This window comes from Aotus nancymaae, unplaced genomic scaffold (genome assembly GCF_030222135.1).
Source record: "Aotus nancymaae isolate 86718 unplaced genomic scaffold, 86718_ANA_hifiasm-v0.15.2.pri h1tg000059l, whole genome shotgun sequence".
NCBI lineage: Eukaryota > Metazoa > Chordata > Mammalia > Primates > Aotidae > Aotus > Aotus nancymaae.
In genome coordinates this window covers 37,911,940-37,931,410 of record NW_026988473.1, presented here as the reverse complement: position 1 = coordinate 37,931,410, position 19,471 = coordinate 37,911,940, and the positions used below count along the sequence as shown (strand labels likewise).

The 19,471-nt window shown below is 34.0% G+C and overlaps 1 protein-coding gene across 6 annotated transcripts in view; it reads left to right on the top strand.

Annotated features, from left to right (window-relative positions):
• The window catches only part of GAS2 (growth arrest specific 2), a 139,575-nt gene that overhangs the window by 7,019 nt on the left and 113,085 nt on the right, over positions 1 to 19,471 (top strand). For all 6 annotated transcript variants that reach the window (XM_064365099.1, XM_064365098.1, XM_064365100.1 and 3 more), the window contains exons 2-3: positions 1,139 to 1,303; positions 11,829 to 11,950. In XM_064365099.1, coding sequence (XP_064221169.1) covers positions 1,159 to 1,303; positions 11,829 to 11,950 — 267 coding nt within the window. In that variant the 5' untranslated portion in view covers positions 1,139 to 1,158. The remainder of the gene's footprint in view (positions 1 to 1,138; positions 1,304 to 11,828; positions 11,951 to 19,471) is intronic.

The following is a 19,471-nucleotide window of genomic DNA, read 5'->3' as shown; positions in this document are numbered from 1 at the left end:
TCACTTGAGTCAGGACTTTAAGACCAGCCTGGCCAACATAGCAAAACCCCGACTCTACTAAAAAATATAAAACAAACAAACAGAAGTGCTATATTCAAGGCCAATTGTATATTCAAATACCTTTTCTACAACCCAAATAGGGGACTGCACTAGTCACAAGATGATCAGGTAAATGAAAGCATCTCTTGTTTTTATAGATGTAAGAAGATATTTAAATATTTCTACTCTAAAGATAATTTCTAACAAAACCCAGCATGTAAAACAAATAAAGTAGAAAGATAAAAAAGAAAGAAACAGTGATTGTAGGAATGGCAGAGGACAAAGAAACACCTCTGGCAGCATTTGTTAAAATTATGGTGCAATTCTTGGGTTATTATCAGTATAAGTTATTGACCATTTCATTTTGTAAAAATGTGTCATTACAGAAATTGTAGTGGTCTTGGGAGTATGAAGACTCAGGTTCAAGCCTAGTTCTGTTATGACCTAGCTGTATGATCTTAGTGAAGTCACTTATCCTCTGTTTTTGTTTTCTTTGACTGCAAGGGAGAAGTGTAGTAGAGACTCTCTGCATGTACCTCTTCCCCTGATCCTCACCCAGTTCTCTAAATTGTGAGTCCACGATTGCTTGGCCTTCTCTCCCGCAAAAAAGTGCTTTGCGTAACCTTTTAGGCAATATTATTAAGGGTAATGATCATGTGTTTACAGTGAGTTGTACAAATGCTGTCAATGCTAGTGTTCAGTCATAAAATTCTGTGAAAATATATGGTTTTAAATAATAGCCCAAACAATGGGAGTTAACAAATTGGACACTAACATTTTAACTTTTCCTTTTGTTTCGGTAAGTGGAATTTCTTGCCTAAAAGCTGGCTCTTTCCAAGTATATCATTTCATACAAGCGTGGAGCTTTTTGTTTGATTTTCTACTTGACCTTTGATTGCTGCTGTTTTCCTACCAAGTGGTTGGCCAAAAGTGAGAGGGCCAGTACAGATAAAGCAAATAGTGTTTCATGGGGTTTAATAATTAATAAACTAAACTGTCATCAAAAAACCCATGGATCCAGTTCATTATAATGTCATGATGACAACATTTTAATGAGAGAAATCTGTATTAAAAGCAATTTCTTTTGTTTCCAAAACAGGTATTACAAGTGGATAAATAATGTGCTCTGCTCTGAGCCCAAAGGTACGCAGTGGACCTGGCCTCTCTGATATGCATCAGTATAGCCAATGGCTAGCCAGCAGACATGAAGCTAATTTGCTACCAATGAAAGAAGATCTGGCCTTGTGGTTAACCAATCTATTAGGTAAGGTTATAAGATCTCATTTTGTGAGCAAAGATAACAGTTTTTGTTTTATTTTTCCTCCTGTAGTGTCCTTCACCTAAGCATGTGATAGTACCTTGGAAAGAAAGACTTTTATTATTTGGCTTTTGCATCTGGGAAACCTGAAGCAGGTGGAAAATTTAAATGAATTTCCCAGTGTCTCTCACAGTAACTGTGCTTAGTAATTCCAATACGATTCATTGAAATGTGGAAATATGTGGTCAGATTGCTCATTTTATCTATATGCTGGTCTGATTTATTTTTGGCTTTTCTTTCATGCAGCTGACCGATTTGACCTATTCTTTTGACATTGTACACAGGCCACAGTGTCTGTAAAATCTGCCTTCTAAATCTGGATTTCTTTGCCCTACTTTTACAACACACCTTCTAAAACTGCTGAATACCCAAACTCAAGAACAAAATTCTGTATCTTTTTTCCAAATGAGCTGACTAGAGTCATCCAAACTCGAACTAAAATTTTTCTTTTCCATTTGCTTTTGTTTTTAAGGTCTAATCTAAAAGTACTTTAGCTGACCTCGTGCTACCTCCTAGTAAAGCTGCCTTTCCTTTTGTTTCTCTTGTGCTTTCATATTCACAGGATAAAATTTCAACTATACGAAAATGGAATCACATGTTTAAAGGATTATAATATATAGCAATACTATTTCCACCAAGGTTTTTACAGATAATGAATTTAATTTAAATGTGAGAAAAAGATCCCTGTAAATTTTATAAGATATAAGATTTGAGCATTGAGTAAACATAGAACTTGTATGCAGCTTTATCATTTTCAGGGGGGATTTAATAAACACTATTTTATTATTTAAGGTATCTGTCAAGGTAAGAATTGTTATTCTCACTTCGTAATTAATGAAACCGAAGAGCTCAGTAAGGTGCACCCTGTTCATCTGAAATTTTGGCAAGGTTTGGCAGGGGATTAGCACATTTTATCAGGATTTTGCTTGCTCTCCATGTCTCTAGACTTGTGCATGGCTTTTGTTTTTATTTATTTTTTAGTCTTTATCCTAGGATTTCTTTATTCTATGTTTCTTTTTTCTTCATAGTACACACACAATTTTGGCAACTCTGTAGTCTAACCAAGGCTACTGAATATGGGTATGCAAATTGTACCCTGCACCAACAGATAGTGATGTTAGAAAAAAAAGAAGACACTCCCCAGAAAGACCCTTCACACTGCTATAGAACTGGCTCCACCAGAAGAAAGGGGCTACACCTTTTAGTAATTCATTCATGCAGAGGATAAACTTTTATCTCCACCAAGGAGAGGGAGTTGTTTAAGCCTAAACAGATGAATTTTTCTCTCTCTTTTGTCTTTTTGGGGTTCACTAATGATTGTTATATTAGTAATTAATTATTAAATTTGAGCTATCAGTTTTCAGATATGGACAATCACAAATATGGTATATAGAATAAAAGTTAAGAACACAGGCTCTGGAAATAGACTACCTGTGTTTCAACCCCAGATCTGCCACTTGCTAGCAGTGTGATCTTGGGCAAATTACTTACCTGTCTGTGCCTCATTTTCCTCATCTGTACAGTGGTAATACCAGTAGTAACTACTTTGTAGGGCTGCTGTGGGAGTGAATGATTAACATATGTATAGTAAATAGAACAGTGTCAGTGTCTGGCCATAGTAAACACTATCTTCTTGTTATTATTATTCCACTTATATACTTCAGTGAAACGTAATTTGATTTTGTGCATAAACTCGTTCATTGTTTTCAACAAACATTTGAGTGTGCCTCAGCACAGGCATTGGTAAAAAAAAAAAAAAAAAAAAAAGACTCTGGGATACGAATGCTTCAATTCAAATACTGGTTTTACCACTTATTGTGTGATACTGGGCAAATTTCTTATTGCACTGTGCCTTGGTTATATAATCTGTAAAATAAATACTATAATAAAACCAACTTTATGGGATTGTTGGAAGTTGGAATGAGATAATAACCTTTAGAAGAAGGTCTGGCATATGATCAAGCTGTAAATAACTATTATGATTGTTGTGTTCCAGACAGTCATCTAGGTACTGGAGGATAGTGATTAGGAGTAGACGTAGTACCTCTTCTGACAAAGCTTAGAGTAGATTAGCAAAAAAACCCAGTAAATAATTAATTGAATATATAACCTATTACTTGTTGTACATACTAAAAGATACAGGTTGCAATTAAGATGTAAAATGAGGTGGATCAGCGGGCTTGGGTTTGGCAGGGGTTTAGCACATTTTATCAGGGTTTTGCTTGCTCTGCCTGGCCCTGGACTTGTGCATGGCTTTTGTATTTATTTATTTTTTATAGGAACATATATTTAAACTGAGAAGTGTAGATTATTAGCTAGTCAGACCAAACATGGGATAAGAGCCTTTGCAGGGAGGGAAGAACATATGTTGATGTAGGAAGGAGTTGGGTACATTGCAAGAAATGAAGCAAGTCTAGTTTCAACAGAAAAGAAAGAGGAAGAGAGTTTCATGAGGCATGTTCAGGCTAGATCATATATTACTTTGAAGATCATATTAAGGAGCTTATAATTTACAGTATGATCATGAGAAGCCATTGAGATGTTCTAAATAGAGGAAAAGTGTGATTAATTAAAGTATAGCCTGCTTATACAGGTATGCTATAATGTCCTATGACTTGTCATCAAAGGCATTTTATTTAGTGAGCGCAGTCATTTACAGGGCAGGTTGATCAGTGTGAGCAGCCCAAGACAGCCTCAAAGAATAGAGAGTCAGTGTGTGTAATGGAAAGATCCTTGGATTAAAAGTCAGGAGACCTGGCTCCTAACTGGGCATCAGGAGACCTGGCTTCTGGTTCTGGCTCTGCTACTTGGTAGGAAACTTGCCCAAAGTCACTCAGCTATCTTTTCTGGGCTCAGTGTCCTCAACCATAAAATAAAGGAGTTGAAGTAGATGATCTCTAATGTCCTTTCCAGATCCAAAAGTCTAAGCTTTTAGGAAATCCATCTCCTGAGACCCAGTTTGGGGCAGTTGAAAGAGTCATCAATATACATAAATAAGGAGAAGATTTATATAAATGAATGACTTTTTTTAAAAAATTAAGAATTTCTTAATGTTAGTAGTTATAACACAAAAGCAATTGATGGCTCATGAAATTTTCTCAGAAAAGGAAAGATACAGTGAAGTATAACCTTAGAATGGACTTCAGTTCATACAAAGTAGATAGATAATAGACTTCAAGTCAATACCCTCATGGCAATTTGAAAAGTAGACTAATAACTTGAGATTATTAAAAAGTGGTGAAACATTTGGAGGTAGAAAAATGCATTGTGTACTACAATGATGATAACAAGGAGGGAAATAATAAATTTATATCTCATGTTAGAAGATATTTTTCTTACACTTAGATATATTTAGTATTCACATACTTTGGAAATGGAGCAATTAAAGTAAATTTTAAAATTATTTATTATTGACTGTTTTGTCACTTCAGAAATATTTGCAGACTTTTATTACGCAGTTCTTTTTGAAACCTTGCTTTTTATCTACTTGAAAGAGATAAAAAGTAAAAAGATAGTAAGTCTTGAAAGTAGCTTCAGAATTGATATATCTCCTCTGAATTCCTAGGTGAGGTAGAAATTTACATATTAAATTAAAGCTTTTAATTAGGTTTTGCACTTGTGCTATTAGAGTTTTCTTGTGGAAAGATTTTCTGCTTATTTCTAGTGTATTTGCCTAAAATGTAATTTTTTTCTTTTATGTTTTTCAAAAGGAGAATTAATGATATTAGAATTCTATTAGAATTAATGATATTCTAAATTCAGATATTTCTGATCCTACATACAAACTGTCTATTAAAAATATAGTTCCTTAAAGAATATTCCATTTATATTCTGATTTTTTTTGGATAAAAATGATTTGATAGAGAAGAAAGTGATTTCATTGGTTCATAAACCAATGTTCATATCCATGTAACATATGTAGATATTAAACTGTCATTTCCAGATAATATGCTTAATAATAATAATGAATACCATTTAAAATTCCTAGGCATAGGGTTAAAGCATCAACTGTAAACTTTTAAGCTAGCTGAAATTTATATATTGGATTATAGAATACAAGCTATCTTGTGATATTAACTACTTAAGATGAATAAGCGGTTTGTAGTAGTTGGGATTTGTCTGGGGGTAGCACATTCTGATTCATGAAAATATTATCATGTAATATTTACTGAGTATTTACATATCATTAGATATATCTACTGATCTTGTAGAAAATACTCTTTGTAGTCCTACTATGTTTTTGAATAATGGCTGGCACCCCAGAGCAGTTTTGTGACCAACATTTAAAAAAGACAGCAAAACAGTCATGAAGATCTCGTTGTCTTTCTTTATAAAAAGTTTATTTAGCCATTGTTGTCTATTATACCTTAAATATACACATTTCATTTTTATTTTAGGTCTTCTGTTTTGTTATTTTTGAGAACCAACTATTGCGAATTTGTTATTTAACTATGCCCTTCTGGTATATTAGAACATGAAATGCATATGAAAATAAATATTAGGGAAATTTTTAATTGTCATTGTGAGCAAACATCATGTTATTAAATTAACAGTCCTGGATTATAGCAACCACCCATTTTTCAAATACATTGGGCATATTCTACTACTTTTATAATTATTAATGGACTTTTGAAGATTATTATTGGCTTGGCTTTGATTATATACTAAAATAAGTGTTCTCAAATTGTCTATTTCACATGTATTTTTAATAGAAAATTATAGCCTACCTTTATTTTCAATTAATATTTGTCCAATAATGCTGTATAAATTACTTGTGATTATATTTTAAAGATAGGATTATAGTTGTTAAACATCAAATAAATTAGCATTGTTCTTAAAGATTGTAGATCTTAAGGATATAGGCATATGTGCTGGATAATGCAGGGACTTTGAGTAAATCATCAGATATATTAAAAATCAAATTGTGCTGAATTGATTTTACTTGTATTTAGAAAATACATTGACAGTTGATGTCATGGTGATTTACTCTTTCTCTGACCTTTCTGCATATAAAAAATGCAGTTCTTTTCTACTTAATCTGAGCAATATTTAACATTTTATTTTTTTCAGTTATTCTTAAAAATTATAACATTTTCAGCATTAAAAATTTAAGCACCTGTTTATTAGGGTTGCTGCTGTCAAATACAGAACACCGTGCTTTTCTTTTTTCTTAAAGTCCTTTTACCAGATACTTATTCTGCAGAGTTCTCATATTCTTGGTACAGTCAATTAAAATTCCTTAGGACAGGTGGGATGTTGTGTTAGTTCAAAAGTTTACAGAATCAGCTTCATGTTCACAAGTTGACATCTGTCAGAGCAGTTATTCTAATTTTGCATGTGACTTGTGCAACAGAACCAGGTTTACCTTTTTTGATATAAATGCAGGGTAGACGCTTGAAAATCAGTGTGAAGCAGGTGCTGGTCTAGGGATTTTTCATATAATGAACCGTTTCCTAGCTCACAACCTTGAATCTTTAGTCTCAAAATACTGAATAATTTTGGTTAAAGAGAGCATATGAACCACTTTGAATTCTTCAGTTAGAAAAATATATTTGTATTGAGAGGTACAGTGGGGACGAAAATAGAATTTGATAGTAACTGGACCGTCTTTAGGGATTAAAAATATACCAACTTTCTTCTTCAATGAATCATGCCAAATACCAGAATTTGCCTGAATAATATTGTTAGCCATTCTTCAATCTACAAGGTGGATGGCTATTCATTTTCCAACACTGCAATCTTCAATCCCCAGCTGATTTTTTTTTTTCTAAAGAGGTTTCTGTGGTGTTTCTACATAGATAAAGACAGCTGCATGAGGGAGAATGCATTGTCATAGAAAATAGTCATTTGTGTATTCAGCAAATATTTAAGTAGTTAGGCATAGTGGCTAAAAGCCACTCTGAACCTAAATTGCCAAAAAGCCAACTTCCTCTACCCACTAATCATGTGACCTGAGGCAAGTTACTTAATCTACACATCTCAGTTTCATTATCTGTAAGATGGATATAATAGTAGCAGCCACTTCACAGTTTTCTTGAGAAGATTGAATACATGAATACATAGAAAATGCTTAGAACAGTACTTGGCATAGAATCAGAACTCAACTGTTAAATATAATTATTAGAATTCTTTAGAAATTCAATACTACTAATTTATTGGGAGGAAAACATTCTTTCTCAACAAGTTAGAAGATAAAAGGAATTATTGTTTCCAGGTGGCCCCAGTCTAAAACCCTCTATAGGCTGATACGTAAATCTAAAGTTATGGCAAACATATTTCTGGGAGGAATACCCTGATGTATATGAGTATGCATGTTGATTATAGTTGCCTGGCAAAAGATTTCAGGCAGATCTTTATTTCCTACCATTGAGCTCTAATGTTTTAACAGGAAGTGACTAGACACAATATTTAATCAAATTTCCTGATTTTGATCTACTGGCAAGTTGTCATTCATGACTAAATTAATCATGTGAAGATCAAAGATTGAAATTATAAACTCAGGAAGCCAAGCTATTACTTCTAGACTAGGATACTCTAGATTAATGTCCAGTCCAATTGTCTTTATGAACCAGTGCTGGTCAGGACTTTAATATGATTTAATTGTATCCATTTATTGTTCTTTCTTTCCCAACAACACCAACCACAGTGAAATGATGGGGTTGGGGAAAAAAGATAATTGTCTGGTGCTAAAATCACACTGCTTCCAGTAGTCTGATGTGTTAAACCAGGTGCACAATTTAAACTAAAGAATATATTACTCTGTTTAACAGAGATAGTTACCTTTCTATGACTTTTACTTGAGAAATTTTAATTATTTCTACACAGCATGTTCTTAAGATTTGCCATAGTTAAGTTCGACTACTTTTATGTTATGTTGTTTTTTGCAAAAACTACTGTTGATAATATTTAAATTAATGTAATAAAGAATTAGATAATATATCATCCCCATATAAAGATTATAACTAATTTTCTTACAATCATATAGTGATAAAATATGTATTTAATAAATTTTATTAATATACATAAAATATATATTTAATAATTTTTAATCATTGGAAGGAAAATATGTTACACATGAAGTTATTTTTAAAAGTCTCAGACTTGCATTTTTTCTTCATTTGAGGCAGTATATTTCAACTATAAAGTATGTAATAGTCTGTTTTAGCCAAAGAAAACTCACCTTTCTGAGCTATAAAATATACAGAATTGAAAGCTGACACCTAATATATTTTTCATTGGATACAGATGTTCAATGTAAAATTCTTTTTTTAAGTATTCATGAAAAACAGGATAACTAAAAAGATATAATGCATAAAAAGTAAAAATTATCCCTTTTGATAAATTGTTAATGGCTTTTTAATGAAAGACTTTTCTTTTTATGATTTATACATTCTTTTAAGTATATTATAACCATTTTATCACTTAAAGTTATGAATGGATTCTTCAGATTATCATAGAACTTAATGAAATAATTATACTTAAAGATTCTATTCCAAATGTAGAAAATCTTGCAAGTAATTTGTAAAGAAATAATTCAACAATTTAGAGTTTATCTTTATCTTAAAATTTAAACTTATTTAAATAACATCATAATTAATAAAAGTATTTCTAATATTTACTTTTTGTAACTTTGTGAAATAACTTTATTATTAGAAAATGCAGGCCAATATGATGAATACACAATACAAATTCAGTTATGCTCGCTTTTTTTGTAATTTGGACATGCTACTTTCATTTCTGAATTGAGCTGCACACAGTTTTGAAATAAAAGTTTTGCACAGGCTACTTTTGTGGTGAATATTTAGAGCTACTGATGTTTTTCCACCTACAGAAGTCATTATCCTAATTGGGGGCTAAAATATGAACTATCTAGTAGGGGAAAAATAACATTTTTTAAAAAGTAATTCTTTTTTACTCTTTTCTTACCCTGACCCCCAAAATGGAAACAAAAAAGTTATTTTAAGCAGATGTTTCTTGAAATCCAAATATGTTAGCTATTGTGAGTTTAACTTAAATAGTTTATCTGTTGTTCCACTTGGATTTTATTTATTTATTTATTTGTTTTTGAGATGGGGTTCTCATTCTATCACCCAGGTTTGAGTGCAGTGACATGATTTCTGCTCACTGCAACCTCTGCCTTCCGGGTTCAGGCCATTCATTCTCCTGCCTCAGCCTCCTGAGTAACTGGGATTATAGGCACGCACCACCACACCTGGCTAATTTTTGAATTTTTAGTAGAGACAGGGTTTCACCAAGTTAGTGAGGCTGGTCTTGAACTCCTGACCTCAGGTGATCCACCTGCCTAGGCCTCCCAAAGTGCTGCGATTACAGGTGTGAGCCACCACACCCAGCTGGATTATATTTAAGTGTTTATGGAATTGAGCTACATGCATGTTTCTTAAGATAAAAGATGAGCCTTGAGCATCTTGGTATAAAACTTTAAAATAATTTCATTTTCATATTTTTGCTTTTAATTGTATTTCACAAAAGTAATATTCAATATTATCTCAAAGTTTTCTAGCATTTTATTTCTTCATTTGTTCATTCATATGCTCACCAAGCACATTTACTAGGTGCCTACTATGTGAATAACATGCTTACCTCTGTAGGAGATACAAAAAATAATTTTAAAAGATATACCTCAAGGTTTATGGCATACTAAAGAAGACAAACACTGCATACAAAACATACTACTAACAATAGAAGAATATGTTTGATCAGTGCCAGAGTAAGTGATATTCATGAGTATGACATATAGACAAGAGATCAATGTATACTGGGAGAATCTCTTTCTGGAACTCTGATTAAAGGTAGAACTTGGCTAAGGAGGTAAAATGTAGGACACTGAAGTTGGGGGCCATGTCAGAAACAAAAGCATAGCAGCAGAAATAGATCTGTGAGGGGAAGGCAGCCTATAGATAGATCATGGAGCAGTGTATAGGGATATTAGATGAGAAAGGTAGATTAGAGGAATACAGGGAGACCTTTGGATATTGGGTTAAAGTGCTTAGTTTTCATATTCCAGTTAAAGGAGAAGACTAGGAACTATGCAATAAAGGTAATCTGAAAATGCCTCAGTGAGGATGGTGTTTAGGAATATTAATTTTAGCAGGGGGCATGGTATGTATTGGAGAGAAAAGTTAAGGACACAAAAATAACCATTGTTCTTATTGCTGGAGGTTTAAGTATCACATCATGAAGATTTTTATTAAGGTTATGGCATAAGAAATAGACGGAAGCTTGAATCAGAAGCCCTCTCCTATAGGACTTCTGACTAATAATGTATGGAAACATTAGGAGGAAAATGGAATATCCTGAAACTTAGATCAATAGGAACCAAAAAAAGGAGAGAGCTTTGAGAAAGATAAGTTTTGAAAGAGTATATAAGAAAGAAGTGCAGCGGCACATTCTCAGCTCACTGCAGCCCCTGCCTCCTGGGCTCAAGCCACTCTCCCACCTTAGCCTCTTGAGTAGCTGGGACTACAGGAACACACTACCATGCTTAGCTAATTTTTTGTATTTTTATAGAAACGAGATTTCACCATGTTGCCCCGTGGCTGATCTGTAATTCATGAGCTAAAGAGATTCACCTACTTCGGCCTTCCAAAATGCTGGGATTACAGGCCTGAGCTACTGTGCCCAGCCTACCTGTAGTTATTTTAATCAGGAAAACCAGTTCAATAGAATTTAGAGATGTGGTTTTATACATTGGTCAAGTTATTAAAGTTCCCAATGGTGGTTTTTAAAAAATATATACATGACTCTATTTTAAATTAAAGAAAATTGATCTGGCTGGGTGCACCCCAGATTGCATGACTGTAATGCCAGTACTTTGGGAGGCTGAGACTAAGGATCACTTGAGCCCCAGGAGTTCGAACCTGCAGTGAGCTCTGATCCTGCCACTGCACTCCAGATTGCATGATAGAGTACAATCCTGTCGAGGGGTGGGGAGGGGGGGGGGGAGAGAGAGAGAGAGAGAGAGAGATCCATCTACAGTGTTCTTGTAGTCATACATACACCTAACAAAAAATACTTGTCCTGCATTATATCCTGCCTTGTGGATCAAAGTAATTGAATGAGCCACAGAGGATGAGAATGGAATGAATAAAGGAAGCCAAATTGTGTAATCACTGGTAAAGCAGGTTCTTTAAGTTTTGTTGGTTAGTTTTCATTCCCCCTGATTATTAAATGATGGAACTCTTTCACCCAGAATATCACTTTGCCACCTTTAATGTGAAATAAAGCTTTTATGCAGTTAGAACTATGTTATGAAAATATTAAATGTTGAGATTCTTGCAACCAAAGGAAGATATAAAATTCCAAAGAAATGAGTATTTCTGATAAGTTCCTGTCCCAGATACGTAACTCAGCTAGAATAGAAATTTTAGTGATAAAATTATGTCAAATTTGTTATTTAGTGTGAATCTGACATTTGAGTTTCCTTTTATAATGTTTCTTTTTGTTATTTCAGGGAAGGAGATTACAGCAGAAACTTTTATGGAGAAGTTGGACAATGGTGCCTTGCTCTGTCAACTTGCAGAAACTGTGCAGGAGAAATTTAAGGAGAGCATGGATGCTAATAAGCCCACAAAGGTAAAAGATCCCAGTGCAAAAATCACTCTTAGCTGGTAGATTATATTTATAATTGCTTGTAAATTGAATGTAATTTAAAAATTTATTGTGAATGGATACATCAAGGTATGTACTAAAATCAAAGTACAGAGGGTTCTTTTTAATTAGATAACATGTTATTTGCACTCTAATTGCATAAATTACATAATCCTTTTGGTGAATCTAATTGAACAAAAGCTTATAAAAAATCATGGTATTAAAAGAGTATTGTGTATAAACTTGCTGAATCTGAAGTACTGATTAAAAATTTAGCAGAGAAATAATTGTGTCATTAGGCAATACACAAATCCAGCCAAGAAAGATGTACTGAGTAGATCTTTGTTTTAAAAAATATTATGGCAGAATACTAGAATAAAATTTCTGGAGTGTAATTTTTTGTTTATTCTAAATAAGTAGTACCATTGAACTAAGTAAATTTGGACAAATTATTTTATTTCTGACTGCTCAGATTTCTGCGTATTAGTTCTAATATTCTTTTCTAGTTATTATAAACACTTGATGAAAGTATAGTGTTTAACCTTTTTTAAAGAAAACAAAAGAGAATGTACTTAATTTTTAATAGAGTGAAAAGAGATATAAAAAATATTAAAATAATGTTGACCAGGTGTGGTGGCTCACGCCTGTAATCCTAGTACTTTGGGAGGCTGAGACAAGCAGATCATTTGAGGTCAGGAGTTTGAGACCAGTCTGGCCAACATGGTGAAACCCTGTCTCTACATAAAAAAAAAAAAAAAAAAAATAGCTGAGCATTGTGGCACATGCCTGTAATCCCAGCTACTCAGGAGACTAAGGCAGAAGAATTGCCTGAACCCAGGAAGTAGGGGTTGCAGTGAGCAGTGATCACGCCATTGCACTCCAGCCTAGGTAACTAGGTGACAGAGTAAGACTCTGTCTCAAAAAAAAAATTTAAATTAAATTAAAATGTTGAAGACAACTTAAGACAAAAAGCAATTGTTAATCCATTTCTGCAACTCTGTCAGAAAAAATAAAAGGTTTGTGTTTGTGTGTGTGTGTGTGTTAGCACTGAATTTAGTTTTTAGATATTTTATATATAAAAGGATTATATATTGTATAATACTGAAAGGATTATGTAAAGTATTATATAATATACAATGCCTTCCTCTTACTATTTTCTTAATCTTAAAAGCAACTCTGTGAAGGTATTAATTAATTAATTTCCAAACTTTGCTGCACATTGGAATTACCTGAGTATCTTTAAAATAATGCTGAGAGCTGGGCTGGACATGGTGGCTCATGACTATAATCTTAGCACTTTGCAATGGTCAAGGCAGGCAGATTGCTTGATCTCAGGAGTTTGAGACCAGCCTGGGCAACATGAGGAAACACCATCTGTAAGAAAAACACAAAAAAATTAGCTGGGAATGGTGTCGCATTCCTGTAGCCCCAGCTACAAAAATAATAATAAAATGAAATAATACTGAGACCTGTATCCCATGCCTGAACATTCTGATTTAGTCCCATAGGGTGAAACCTGGGCACTAGAATTTTTTAAAGCTCCCCAGGTGATTCTAATGTGCAGCAAAGTTTGGTAGCCATTTATTTCTTGTAATTTTCTCCTTAAGTGGGTGGTTGAAGACTCTAAGTAATTTGTACAAGATTGGATAGTAAGTGACCAACCAAGAATTTGACAGAGACAACGTTCCAATTTTAGTGCTCTCTCATTTTGGTTCATTATGGGTAGCACAGGTGTGAGGAGACTGTTTATGAAAATACTTTGTGTCAAACTTAATGTTAGGACACCAATTTCTCTTCTCTCATTTTCATTGTAATGTAACTGGCCTTTATAAAAATCAGTTACCTGATGAGAAAACATAATGCCAATAAGGGGACAATTTATATAGAAGGTTTACTGTAAAGCAATGAACAGAGGAAAATAAGCTGTTGTGCCTAGACTCTTGAAAGTATTACATTCACATTACGAAGTTCCTGAAACCTCTATTGCTTATTGTTGAGGATGGAGAGCCCAATACCTCAGTGTTAAGAATCCTTGAATCCTGGCTAGGCACTGTGGCTCACGCCTGTAATCCCAGCACTTTGGGAGGCCAAGGCGGGCGAATCACGAGGTCAGGAAATCAAGACCAGCCTGACCAATATGGTAAAACCCCATCACTACTAAAAATACAAAAAATTAGCCAGGCATGGTGGCACACACCTGTAGTCCCAGCTACTCAGGAGACTGAGGCAGGAGAATCCCTTGAACCCAGGAGGCAGAAGTTGCAGTGAGCCGAGGTTGTGGCTCTGCACTCCAGCCAATGTAACAGAGCAAAATTCCATCTCAAAAAAAAAAAAAAAAAAAAGAATTATTGAATCCTCTTGAATAATAAAGATTAACCAACTCTATTAAGACTATTGTGCAGTTTTCTGGTTTTGCTTTGTTTGCAAGCCTTTGCTTTTTTAAAACAGAAGCAAAGATTCTCAAATAGATTTATAATTGTAAGACAACCCTAAAGCATTAGCCTATAGGTCAAAGGCTTTGACATTAAGTGCATTTTGCTTGGGTTCTAGTTTTATTTATTAATGGGAGGCATCTGAGCTGTAGTTTTCATATCTGTAAAATAGAATTAATAACTACATATGTATACATTCCATAGAGCATTGCACAAAATAAGGCTCTTGATAAAATCTCTTTTCCCCATGTGAAAGTTAAGAGAGCTTTATAAGAATTTTCTATTAATTATAAGAAAATAAATACTTTATGGCCATGGCCTATTCTTATTAATTGTAAGAAAATAAATACTTTATGGCCTATCTCGTCTGATCTCTGAAGCTAAGCAGGGTTGGGCCTGGTTAGTACTTGGAAGGGAGAAAACAAATGACTTACAAATGTTTGTATTTAGCATGATAGCTGCTATGCACAAATATGTATACATTTTCCCCAATCTCCATAATATGTAATATTGATAATATTTATAGATCTATAGTTATATAACTACTTCCCTTCAAACATTTATTTCAATATTATAATTTTTATTATAAAACTATAAAACATAAAAGGAAACAAAAGAATTTTTTTTCTGTTAGTAGAACTGCAGCAAGTTATTAAACTTGAAATAGTTCCTTCAACCTAAATAATTCTGTTAACTGAATATAAAGCTATTTTTTTTTCTTATTGCAATAAAGGTTTTAGTATAAAAATTTAAATGTGTTACTTGAACAAGTCAGGTTTAAAAATGCTTATTGTCATCCCACCAAAAAGACACATGCACCTACCTGTATGTTCATCGCAGCATTATTCACTATAGCAGAGACATGGAATCAACCTAGATGCCCATCAACGGTGGACTGGATAGAGAAAATATGGCCCTATATACCATGGAATACCGTGCAGCCATAAGAGACCAAAATCATGTCTTTTGCAGAAACATGGAGGCAGCTGAAGGCCGTTATCTTAAGCAAGCTAATGCAGGAACAGAACCACCTGCCACATGTTCTCACTTACAAGTGGGAGCTAAACATTGAGTACACCTGGACACAAAGAGGAGCACAATAGACACTGGGCCCTACTTGAGCAGAGAGGGGATGAAGAGGGTGAGGGTCAAAAAACTACCTATTAGGTTCTATGCTCACTATCTGGGTGATGAAATCATTTATACACCCAACTTCAGTAAGGTGCAGTTTACCCACGTAACAATCCTGCACATGTATCCTCTGAACCTAAAATAAAAGTCGAAAAAAAATACTAATTACGGCCTCACTTTCACTGCTCAATACATCAAATTTGATCTGAGGTAAAAGTTGACACAGTTGCTCTTGACTGAATTGCCTTCTGTGTTCTTGGCAGCATTTATGTATTCACAACTGACTGCCAGTAATATTCAGCTTAAATCAATAGTAACATGTGACTTACTTGCAAAGATAGTTACATTTTATTTTCTGCATTTTGTAGTCAAATTTTTAAAAGATGAAAAGCCAAAAGGTCAGTATGTATATCTTCATGGCTATTATTGTTCATAAATAAACATCTGTTAAACTCATGATTTTCAGTCCATTTTTGGTCTAGAGACAAAAAAAGTTATGAGATTGTAAGCATGTTGATATTGTTAAATCTAAATACAAATTTAAACATAATGGATTCACTACAACCCAGGTAATTAGGATTACAGTGAATATTTCCCATGGGAAAAAATGAGGTTTTCAAATTTGGTATAAATAGTCTGGAGATTACAATATTAAGTCTGCTTTTACACGTGTGTACACTCAGGTGTTCATGTATGTGTTAGTATAGAATGATTTCTCATTTTGGCATTTTGAAGTTTAGACAAAATGGTGGTGAAGACAGATGAATTAGTCAGTACATTCTCTGAATTAGTGAAACTGTGTACAGGGAGATGTTGAAACAGAATTACGTTAAATAAATTGACAACAAACTTGATCCTCTCCAAAGCCATGCTTTGTAATTTTTTTCTAGCAGCTTAAATCTTATCTTCTCATTTTTATAGCAATATTTTTTATTTTTCCTGGTTGATAGTTAATTTGGAGAGTTTACAGCTGTGTAAACAAATTTGAACGAGTAAGTTATGCCTGGTATGTGTGAAGTATGTCTGTATTAAGAATGATTTAAATGCTCTTAAATCTGAAAGTAAATATTAATAAATGTTAGTTTGCATATTTAATATTTTAGATATAAATCTGTGACTCTTTTATATCCAGCTTTCATTTGATAAAATACTCTGAATGGAAATATTTCTCTCCTATGATTCTTTCTTTCCAGACATCAATAGATCAATTTAAAAATAGTTTCTTTATGTGTGTGAGCTCTAAGCAGTTAATCTTACCCTTTGTGTAGTGGGCTGTTTTCTTACTCTGCATGGGAGCAATGCAGAGACTTCACAGAGTTGGACACTGGATGGTTGGAAGCATTTGAGACCAGTGTGCAGCTGTTTAATGTGTAATTTGATTTAATTCATTTATATGTACTATAATATAAATTTACTTTAATTATAAATATGAATATTCTTGGAGTTGAGGACATTTAAAGGGAAAAATCTAAATGAAATCAATCTTTTCAATATCATTTTAGGATGAGAAAACCAAACCAAATGACAAGTCTAAGGTTAGGTTTTATGCCTTTTGACTCTCAGCTACCTGACTCAAAGTTGGCATCTCTAATCAAGACAGAGGAATTGTTACATTTATGCATGAACTTTCATTTCCTGGTCCAAATAGTGTTTCATAGTACAAAACCCTTCTTATTGTGTATTTACTCCCTTTCCCCCATCACCAGTTTGCTGATTGATGCACAAAACTCTCTCAACCATGGTGCGTCAACATGGGGCAAGACATTTTCCAAAGTATTAGCCTCTCTTTTTCTATTTTGAGTCTCTCCTTTAGACAGACTTTTTCTGGGTTCAGAGCTTCCTCTGACTTTAAAGAGCCCTGGGTGGTTAGATCAAGTTTGAAGCAGATGAAGGAGAGGGGAAAAAAGAAGTTCTGTTACCTAGTAGAATGCTACATTATGCTCCAAGGAAGGAACTGAACATTAACCGTCTAAATGTAGAATCTAGTCCTTGTTCAGGAGAAAGAACATCCTGCAGATAAAATGCCTACAGTACATTTGCCCATCAAGAGTACTTGGTTCCTTGAGCTGCAAGATAACAATACCTCAGGATGTTTTTTTGTATCATCTGGGAATTAAATAAGACATAAAGATTAGAGATTTTCTTCTCAGAAAAATCAATAGCACTTTTTGTTTAGAGAAAATCTTATCAAGATCTAGTTCTGAGAAATCCAGAGTTTTGTGTTTACTGCTGATTTCTCTTAGAGAACAAGAAAGTATGGTCGATGCAATAAAAGGTGTTTTTATTAAAAAGAAAATAAAATCTCAGCTTTGATTAATCTGGAGTCATTTATTGCTGGCTATACAACTAAATGATTTTATATTCCTTAAAAATTTATTGTTCTAAATTGCAAATATAATGCTAGAATTAAACAGAGAGTATATTATGATGAGATAGGAAGAATATAGGTGGAATGATGGGGAAAGAAAGAATTTTTTTTTGATGGGTATGTTGTTGCCTGAGACTAAAGGAAAAAGAAAAACAGTAGAAAAGTTATAGTAAAGTCCAGTTCCTCAGGATTTATAAAATATAGACAAAATATGTTTAAGCTTTAAATACACTAAATTATTTTGTTTTTTTTTTAATTTTTTATTTACTTTGTAATCAGCTTCCTTAGGTTGAATTATTTCTCAGTATAAAATTAAAGCCCCTTGTCAGGATTTTTCTGAGTCTCTGACCAAATAGCCAAATAATTCACCCCCAAATCGGAGACAATGAAATGTCTTTTTTAAATTTTTCCCCCCAACTGAGACTGTTTCTGTTCTATACCATCTTCCAGAGATATGCCTAAATGGGGCTTCAATGCCATAGCAATAAATGCTGGTATATCATATAGACTAAAAAGAATAGTATGTAAAGGAAATTGACTTATTTTTCAAATAAAACTGGTCACAGGAGGCTTGATATGGGCTACATTTGCAAATGGAAGGGAAGCAGCAATGTGAAAAAAATGAGTGAGATAAGAGTGATGTGTCTATGGAACTTATCTAGATCTTCATGTTTAACTGAACCCATCCCATACATGGCATTTGTACTTGTAAACCCAGAAAATCAGAGACAGGTCTCAGTTAATTTAGAAAGTTTATTTTGCCAAGATTAAGGACGTGGGCCCATGACACAGCCTCAGGAAGTCCTGATGACATGTGCCTGAGGTGGTCGGGGCACAGCTTGGTTTTGTACATTTTACGGAGACGTGAGACATCAATCAATATATGTCAGACATTGGTTCAGTCTGGAAAGGCAGCGCACTTGAAGCAAAGGCAGGAAGACTCAATGTGAGGAGGGGACTTCCAGGTCACAGATAGATGAGAGACAAATGATTGCATTCGTTTGAGTTTCTGATATGCATTTATCTCAGTGAGCAGAGGTATAACTTTGAATAGAATGGGAGACATGTTTGTCCTAAGCACTTTCCAGCTTGAATTTTCCTTTTAGCTTAGCGATTTTGGGGGCCCAAGATATTTTCCTTTCACATACTCAATAATAAGGTAGTGCTGGGCACAATAAAAAATATGACCCAGTGAATCATACAGCATTAAGTTCATGAAAAACAGTTAATGTTTCAGGATTACTGGTTCCCATGGTAGAAATTCAGTCTCTGTCAGACAACAAGAGCAAGCGAGGAACATTTGCATTGTGTCCTTTCCTAAAACGGCAATGTTCCTACCTGGCCCCTTCTACTAGACCCAGAAACTTCATTGAGCTGGCAGAATCCCCTTTCTGCATTTTCATGAGATTCATTCTCTATCCTCCAGAATGTGTGTATTTTATGAAACCATCTGGTTTGCCTACTATTCCTGCTTTCCAATATCAAATCTCCAATATCAATTATCATAAGATAGTGGAGGAGCTTGCTGCCCTGGGATGTTGAAATATCCATTGTCCCTATAGGTTAGGTCACAGG